The 9746-nt window shown below is 39.8% G+C and overlaps 1 protein-coding gene across 2 annotated transcripts in view; it reads left to right on the forward strand.

Annotated features, from left to right (window-relative positions):
• The window catches only part of ELMOD1 (ELMO domain containing 1), a 68484-nt gene extending 63495 nt beyond the window's left edge, over nucleotides 1-4989 (forward strand). For both annotated transcript variants that reach the window (XM_060771006.2, XM_060771007.2), the window contains 2 exons: nucleotides 20-153; nucleotides 3270-4989. In XM_060771006.2, the coding sequence (XP_060626989.1) occupies nucleotides 20-153; nucleotides 3270-3442 (307 nt within the window). In that variant the 3' untranslated portion in view covers nucleotides 3443-4989. The remainder of the gene's footprint in view (nucleotides 1-19; nucleotides 154-3269) is intronic.
• Nucleotides 4990-9746: the final 4757 nt, after the last annotated feature.

A 9746-nucleotide genomic window follows, 5' to 3' on the forward strand; every position in this document is an offset into this window, starting at 1 on the left:
TGCTTGGTGTCTCTTGCAGATATTCTTTTGCGATTGTCGGCATTAATATTACAGACCTTGCGTACAACCTGCTTGTGAGTGGTGCTCTAAAGACACACTTCTACAACGTTGCTCCAGAAGCTCCGACGTTATCCCATTTCCAGCAAACATTCTGTAAGTAGCAGTGGGCATGGAGGAGGAAAAATCGTGTGGTACATTCTATTGATAACTTTTTCTTGTAACAAATGCATGTGGTTTTCCAGTGGTTGAATAATATCTGATTTGGTCTTTCCGCTGACAAAACCGCTGTACTTCTGTTGGTGAATGCTAAACAAGGTGAGACTTGGATGAGAGACTGACAGATGTATATGCAATATTTCATAGGAAGGCAATGGCAACCGACTTCTTGGCTTCAAAAAAAACCCTATGAAATTTGTAACTTGGCAAGCAACCTGAAAGCACATACACATATTCTGTATTACCTCAACCTATTTCATTTCTCACTTTTAGTTACACATAGCTCTTGTTACACATAGAAAGAATTAGACCTAGAAGGCATAGGTGAGTTGGGCAGCTTTTATTGATATATTAAGGATTATACATGTGTACAGGAAGGTATTATCCCAGCACACAGAACTTCTATGACCAACAGAAAATACTGGAATGATCTGGTCGGCATTGACTTTGAGTTTTGGAGTTGTAGTTCACCTACATCCAGAGAGCACTGTGGACTCAAACAATGATGGATCTGGACCAAACTTGGCACAAATACTCAATATACCCAAATGTGAACACTGGTGGAGTTTGAGGGAAATAGAGCATGACATTTGGGAGTTGTAGTTGCTGGGATTTATAGTTCACCTACAATCAAAGAGCATTCTGAACCCCACCAATGATAGAATTGGGCTAAACCTTCCCCACACAATCTTGAGGGCCAGCAGAAAATACTGTGTTTTCTGATGGTCTTTGGTGACCCCTCTGACACCCCATTGCAACCCCCCCCCCAGGGGTCCCGATCCTGCTCTAAAACAAGGATTGGGAATGTTCAACTTCAGCTTATTTACAGCTCCCATCTGTCTAATCCAGCACTTGCCAGCGATAAGAGATTCTAGGAGTTGTAGTTCAAAATATACAGAAGTCTGAAAATTCAACCATGATTTCAGGGTAGTCTAAGCCAATTTCACTACAATTTAGTTTTGTGCCATCACATTGTTCTCACCTGATTCCTGTACTGCTCTATGACTGTTACTTGATTTCCACTACCAAGTGTAGCTGGGGTCAGTGGGAGAGGGAGAAAAGCACATTTTGGGTGATTTATCTATTTTAGTGCCCGCAGGCTGGGTGTCTCAATTGCAGCTTGCTCTCATTCTTGTAGGGAAAGACTGATAGCTGGACTAATTTGGCCTTGCAGTTATTAGGTCAAATTCTGGCTGTGTTTGCATTCATCTGTTCCCTTTGGCTGTTGGTGTGCTTGTCTGTGTGGAACTCCAGCTCCAACCTCAATACAAAAGCAACATTTCTAATGCTCCAGGCTGTGTAGTAAATTGGACTGCTCCTCTCTGTTCATCTAAAATGACAACAGATATATGGTGGGATGGTGTGACCATTTCAGAAGGGAATAGATGTAAGGTTTAGGAAAGCAGAAAGTTATAACTGTTGATATTAAACCTTCCAGAAACAACATGCTCCTTCTTTTTCAAAGATAGGCACATCCTTCTTTTCACCCTTCAAACTTTGGTTAATTTCATCTAAAGCTGTTGAGAAAATATTAACTAGGTTAACTTTATCCTTTGCGCACCTTAATTTCTTAGATGGTGGTAGTTAATATGTGTATTTGTGGTGAACATGTATTTTTGAGATGCTCCCAAAGATGTCCTACATAAGTCATTTAGATGTTTTTATCCTCTGATAAATTATGTCTGTTTGGGTTATGTTAAGTTTTGTCTTTGGTTAATTTTGTTTGTCATTCAGTTTAAAATTAGGCTCTTTATATTGTTTGACGTGTTCTGCTTTGATGTAATTTGTTTATATGTCATCTTATCTTTGTCATTGAATGTTTGCCATATATGTTGGAAAGCACCCTAAGTCCCTTTGGGGAGATAGGGCAGTCTACAAATAAAGTTTTATGGCATCTGAGATGACACCCCAATTTTTCCCGTTAAAACATAGAGCTTGAGATATACTTGCTATATAAGACTACCCCTCTTCCTACACACACCAAATAAAAATTTAAAAAGCCATCAGATTTGATTTCAATATGGTAATTTTCCTGTTACTGTAACTCCTTCTCTGACTCTAGGATCTTGCACATGCGTGCCTGCACCACTTCACTGCAGTTCTCAGGAGTGGGGTCTGAGATACAGAGAAGGACATACAGTAATAGGATACAAGGGCAGGCCAGATGGGTGAAAGAGGTGTGTGTGTGTGTGTGTGTTTGGCACAGTGCCACTCTATCTCTTTTTTCCATACCCCAGGCGTCCCGGACGCCTACAGCTTGCTCCGCCCTTCACTTATACCTTCCCAGTGAGGTGCCCCCTCACCTTGCCATCAGAACCACATTAAGTCACTTCTTTCCATGAATCCTGGTGAGTGGATCTTCTCTTACCATACTTGTACAGCACTACCCTTGCTGCTTTCATACAGTCGCCACATACTGCGTATAAGATGACCCCCAACTTTTGAGAAGATTTTCTTGAGTTAAAAAGTAGTCTTATACTCCAGAAAATACAGTATTTATTATTATAGGATTGCCGTAAGTCAGAAATGACTTGAAGGCACACAATTACAATAAAAGCAGTAGCTGAGGCATGTGCTGAACAGATGTAACATTTATTTATTGTATTTCTATCCTCCAATGAGCTCATAATGGTGTAATTGGTTCTTCTCCCAACCTCATTTTATCTTCACAACAATTTCAGGAGGAAGAGTAAACATTAGGAACAACCTCCTGAATAAGAGCTGTCTGCTAGTGGAATACGTTGCCTGGGAGTGTAGTAGAGTCTCTTAACTGGAGGTTTTTAAAAAGTGTCTGGATGGCCCTCAGTCAGGAATACTTTGATTGTGTGTTGCTGCACGGCAGGCAGTTGGACTCGATGGCCTCTGTGGGATCTTCAATTTCAATGATTCTGTGATTCAGAAGTTTCATGGCTCAGTGGACACAAGAAAATGCTCTCCTACAAGTCCTAGTCAAACACTTTTTTGATTCCTACAGCCCGTGAGTCCTTGTCAGTTAATGGAGAATAGAGGGTTATTTCTCCCTGTACTTATAACCTTTTCCTTTGCTCTCTTAGGCTATTTGATGCACGAATTCCATAAATTCTGGATTGAAGAGGATCCCCTGGACATCATGGAGTTCAACCGTGTGCGAGAGAAGTTCCACAAGCGAATCATCAAACAGCTCCAAAATCCGAATATGGCCCTGTGCCCTCACTTTGCTGCCTCAGAAAGCCTCATCAACCTGTAGCCATTGACTTGGTCTGTTTTTGAAAACACTGCCTCATTCTTGTGTTATGCCACTATCTAGAGATAAATCGCTAATGTATTGAATGACCATAGCGATTGTATGCATGCCTCTTGGTGCAGTATTCATTTCCCCCATCTCTCTCTCTCTCTCTCTTTCTGGCATCTCCTCCCACCATCCTCTTTGAGGAGCTTTGTCATAAAAACAGAGAGCTCATATTGCAGCCTTTTGCAGTGTTAAAAACATTCTGAATCAATGTCCCATATGAAGAAGTTTTTTCTATTTTTTTAGACTTCTACACACATACACACACATATATATATGTACACGCACACACATACATGCACACACATACTCTCTTCCCTATTCACCATAATTCAGCCTTTAATTAAAGAACTGTATTTCTGTATCCGTGGGCTTGTTCTTTTTGGTATATGTGGAATATTTCAGTTGAAAACTTGTATTGTGGAAGCCTTTTAACTTAACTGATTTTGTTTTATGAGAAATGTTGACTTTTTTTTTTACAGTGGGCACGATCCAGCTGATGTGGTGCACTTTTAGATCCTATTGACCTGAAAGGCATGTGCTATGAAACCCACTCCAGCAAAAGCCAATGGGACTCTGGCTGGATGGTGCCCTGGGTTTGTACATTACTTAGAAGACAGTGTATTGTGACTTAAGCCTAGTTTAGGCTGAATGCATAAAAAGATCTCTTTCCTCATGCAACCATGCATGCTTCATTGGAAAAATCAGAAAGATTTATGATGCAAATGTGAGAGTAGTTGCAGGATCATGAGTGTAGAGTGAGTTTGAAGGCATTGACTGCATTGCTAGCAAAGACCAAACCCAACCGTCTTCTACCCTGATAGCAACCAAGCATCCAAGCAAGGTGTTCCTGTCTCAGAAGTCTGCATTGAAACATAACCGCCTGTTTATATCGTCACGACAAAACGATGAGTCACAATACTTAGAAAATGCAAGGTTAGTGGTTTGTGCTTCTGCATGTCCAAATGTGACATGAACTGATTATGTGTGTGTTTTTGTTCTCTATTAAGGGAGCAAAGAAGAATGGGGGGAATCTACGTTTTCTTCATTTCTGAAATATTTTAGAATGTCACTCTTTCGCTAGAGGAGAACTGAGAGGATTAACAAAGAGGCATGAAGGAAATGAAATAACTGGTTGTGTAACATTGAACAAAGTGCTGGTTAACTGAGCATTGGACATAAGATCCATGCACATGTTGTGTGGGACTTTGCCATGTAGACCGCATTAAAATGATGGGTAGATGTATTTATGTGCAACAGTGCTCATGCACACAATTCATTTTTTTTAATGGGCCTGCAAGCGTTTGCACCCAGCACTTCTGACATCATGTGTAGTCTTTCATACTGTAAAATTTACCATGGCATTTCATACCCATGGTAATTTTTTTTACCTTCTGACTATTATAGGTAGTTTGTGAAGTTGCTTGCATAGCAGGATTGAATCTGAGGTATTGCCTAACTATTTGTGGATTATATGAATAAATTACATCACTCCAAACTGGAAAGGCTGTGTGTGAGTGTGTGGTTCATGTCTACAATGCACAAATATTATTGCTGGGAATCAAGGGGGAGATGGGTGGAAGGGAGAAACAAGTGGTTTAGTGTTTATCTAGCAGTTCAAAAACATGCTAGATAAATAGGGAAGGTAAATAGTGCCCCATGCAGTAATGCTGGCCACATGACCTTGGAGGTGTCTACAGCTCTTTGGCTTAGAAATGGAGATGAGCACCAACCCCTAGAGTCGGACACGACTGGGCTTAATGTCAGGGGAAAACCTTTACCTTTACTGGCAAAGCCTTACATGTAGAAAGCCTCAGGTCTGATCTTTGCCTGGGAAAGAGTCCCATCTGAAACCATGAAGTGCCATCATACAACTTTGCTACCTTTGATTGGGGAAAGGGGTGTAGCTACTCTGGGATATCATACATTTTTCATGCAAACGGTTCCAGATTCAATCTCTGCCATCTCTACTTAGAGCAGGAAAAAATTCCTTTCTGAAACCCTAGGAAACCCTCAAACTACAAGAGAGGAGATTCCATCTGAACATGAGGAAGAGCCGTTCAACAGTGGAACTCTCTGCCCCGAAGTGTGGTGGAGGCTCCTTCTTTGGAAGCTTTTAAACAGAGGCTGGATGGCCATCTATCAGGGCTGATTTGAATGCAATATTCCTGCTTCTTGGCAGGGGGTTGGACTGGATGGCCCATGAGGGCTCTTCCAACTCTTTGATTCTATGATTCTATGAATGCTTCTACTCAAATATAGTTTACCTTCCATGGATTCTGTAGCCACTGATTCAACCACCAATGGCTTGAAAATGTTATTTTAAATATCTCAAAAAGCAAATCTTGTTTTGCCATTTGATATAAGGGATGCAAATTTACAGCATCATTGTACTTACGTATATACTTGAGTATAAGCCAACCCGAATATAAGCCAAGGCACTTAATTTTACCATAAGAAAATGTGAGAATTGATTGACTCAAGTATAAGCTGAGGGTGGGAAATGCAGCAGCTATTGGTAAATTTCAAAATAAAAATAGATACCAATAAAATTGCATTAATTGAGGCATCAGTAGGTTAAATGTTTTTTAATATTTACATAAAACGTATTTAAGGTAAGACTGTCCAGCTGTGATGAAACCATTATTCTAACCTTCTTGAATGTAAATGTACTTACGTATCCTTCCAATAATAATGAAGAGAGTAAAATAATTAATGTAATAAAATAATAATAGAGTAAAATAATGTAAATGTAATAATAACAATAATAGGGTAAAATAATAAATGTAATAATAAAAATAAAGTAAAATAATAATTGTAATAATAATAAAGTAAAAGAATAAATATAATAACAAGAGTGAAATAATAAATATAACAATAACAATAATAGAGTAAAATAATAAATGTAATAATAATAGAGGAAATGGTAAATGTAATAATAATAGAGAAAATAATGTAAACGTAATAATAATGAATAGAGAAAAATAATAAAAGTAATAATAATAACAGAGTAAAATAATAAATAACGTTGAGTATAAGTCGAGGGTGGCTTTTTCAGCCTAAAAACGGGCTGAAACACTCAGCTTATACTCGAGTATTTTCAGTATGTAATGGGACCTGAGCATCCACATATTTTGGGTGTCTATTGTGGGAACCAAAAACAGCAGATTACAAGAGCCCACTGTACTGAGCCAGATAGATTAATTATATCAGACAGTGTTGTGAGAAAATGAGTTGTAATCCCTTAAGGTGTGAATGCCTATGTATTGCATAGGATAGTCCCTCTTGGCAGGCACATAGCCATCTACCCGTTACAATACACAAGGCTAACAAAATTGGGAGAAACTGTCATTACCATCAAAAGTTCAAGTCTACCTCAGTACGTCAAGGAGATTGCAGAGTGACAGGTGATGCATTGGAAAGCAAGGAATGTAGCATGGACAAGTCAACTTTTGGACTGCATGGCAGGGGATTGGACTAGATGGCCCCTGTGATCTCTTCCAACACTGATTCTTTCCAAAGTGACTATTGGCTATACAGTACAGGGTGTGTGATTCTGGAAAATGTAATCCAGAAATTATCTGCCTAGGACATTGGTTCCCAACCTTTGTGCCTCCAGGTGTTTTGGACTTCAGCTCCCACAGTTCCTAACAATTGGTAAGTTGGCTGGAATTTCTGGGAGTTGAAGTCCAAAACACCTGAAGGCCCATTGGCTGGGAAACACTGGCCTAGGAGATGTTGGCCAATGCCAGCCCAGCTCTGCAGAGCTACTCATTTTTGTTTGTGAACAGAAAAAGTCATATGTGCAAAACTGGAACACAGGCACGAATTCTATTTATGGCACACTGCAGAAGCTACCTCAATTTTGTTTTTAAAAGGATGCCTGCTGACTAATCATCCCCAAAATATAACTGGATTTGGGTCAGAATGATCAGTGGGGATTTGTACTAATGAGATCCAGAGGCTATTTGTTAGACTTCCTGAAGTGTTAACTATCTCTTACCATTCTTATTTCTAAGAAAAACAATAGCATGAATTATTCAAAATACATGTTGTTTTGTTGGAAACCATCCCAATGTCTATGAATTTTTCATCATCTCTTCTCCCAACAGGTATGTGACAGCTCAGATCTCTCAGACAAGTTCTGCAAAACACAAGGGCTCTCATAACAATAGAGGACTATTGTATTGCACTGTTAAAATAACTGTAGCTCAGCGCTGCACCATGCTGTGCCAGGATGTACTGTCTTTGGGTCTGGGCATAGCAGCTACTACAACAGTATGACCTGCATTTTTCTTTCATTTTCTAGCGTTGTATTTTTCAGTTTCCCCAAAACATGGAGAGTGTGTTATATAGATGTGAAATTATGGATTAGGACAGATACAACATTTGATGAGTCATGGAATCAGGTTGGAAGCACACACATTTTATTCAGTTTAAATATAACTTTTCCTGCTACTGTAATAAAGGATTCTGCAAGTTTGGAACAGCAAGCAACCCTTTCTGGAGTCAGTTGAGTAGAACATATGACAATGCTAGAAAGACCCTTATATCAGCAGGGATACATATCTTGGCAGAATTTGGTTACCTGATACAATGTGATGCAATGGCAAAAAAGCCAATGGGATTTTGTCCTGCATCAATAGGAGTAGGAGTATAGTGCCTAGATCCAGGGAAGTCATGCTACCCCTCTGTTCTATCTTGGTTAGACCACATCTGGAATACTGTGTTCAATTCTGGGCACCACAATTGAAGAGTGATATTGACAAGCTGGAATTTGTACAGAGGAGGACAACTAAAATGATCAAGGATCTGGAGAACAAGCCCTATGAGGAGCGGCTTAAAGAGTGGGCATGTTTATCCTGAAGAAGAGAAGGCTGAGAGGAGACATGATAGCCATGTATAAGTATGTGTGATTAAGTCATAGGGAGGAGGGAGCAAGCTTGTTTTCTGCTGCCCTGGAGACTAGGACACAATGGAACAATGGCTTCAAACTACAAGAAAGGAGATTCCATCTGAACATTAGGAAGAACTTCCTGACTGTGAGAGCTGTTCAGCAGTGGAACTCTCTGCTCTGGAGTGTGGTGGAGGCTCTCTAGTCAGAATCCACATGAATATGGAAAAATGAGTACAAACACTTCTTTCAATCTGAGAAAACACCTCACTAGAAATCTTTAGTTCCTTCAGCACTACTTTATGGTCAAGCTCAAATGGAGATTGACCATAGATTTGCCCTAGAAGACCTGGAGATTTCTAGACAGACTCCATGAATAATCAAATCTGCAAAAGTTAAACCTGCAAACGTGGAAGTTTGACTATATAGCTACGCAGTCTTTGGTGGCAATTATTTTCCTATGCCCTCAATGCTCATGCGTTAGCTTCCCATCTCAGTCCCTTTTTATCTATCACATCGCCAGCAGCTTATGGCACATTCTCCTTTGCCGAGCTCTTTTCCTCAGTGCTTCTCTCATCTTTCTATTTCTTGTTTTTGGCTGCTGCCCAAAAACGAAAGGAAAAAATGTACTTTTCTTTTTATCCTTTTCCATTTGGGGATGGATCCAAAAGGGGTTTTTTTAGGCGAGACTCTGCTGTGCATGTGATGAATTCATTTCAAATGGCACAAAGATCCAAGGTGATGGGTAGAACACCCTGAAGCACACCACAGCACAGTGGGGGTGAGGGGGATACATTAAACCAAAAATCCATGTAAATTGAATAGCAAAATATATTGGGATGGAAACATTCTGACTAGCTCTTCTAGTAAAATTCACATGATTCATTCCAAAAGTTCAGTACTATCCAACTGAAGAAAACAGAGTTGGGACAGAATCAACTGCTAGAGGCTTGCTGGGAGATGGATATCCAGATAAAACATGTTTGCACATAATTCTTGAACTCCGCAAGTGAAGTACAAAATTATTGTTTTGTGCCTTCAGGCATTGCAAGAGATGGCTTACGATTCTCCATGTATTAGGAACAGCAGAGCATAATATTCGTGGCACATAGCTGTATCCTATTGCTGTATCCGGAAGGTAGTTTTCAGGCAAGGGGAGCACTGCCACTGCTCTTTATTCAATGGAGATTTCCTTTTGTACCTGCAGAGCTGCATGTACTACCTGGTCACATCTTCCCTTTGCTTCCCCAGGCAGTAAAAAATCATGGCAACTTCTCATAGGCTTGAAAATTGTGCACAGAAATTGTAAATATTTCTGTGTGCAACATCCAAAATGTGTTTGAGTATTGTACAAGGAAATACAGTCAG

The sequence above is a fragment of the Anolis sagrei genome, chromosome 3 (genome assembly GCF_037176765.1).
Source record: "Anolis sagrei isolate rAnoSag1 chromosome 3, rAnoSag1.mat, whole genome shotgun sequence".
NCBI classification, from domain to species: domain Eukaryota; kingdom Metazoa; phylum Chordata; class Lepidosauria; order Squamata; family Dactyloidae; genus Anolis; species Anolis sagrei.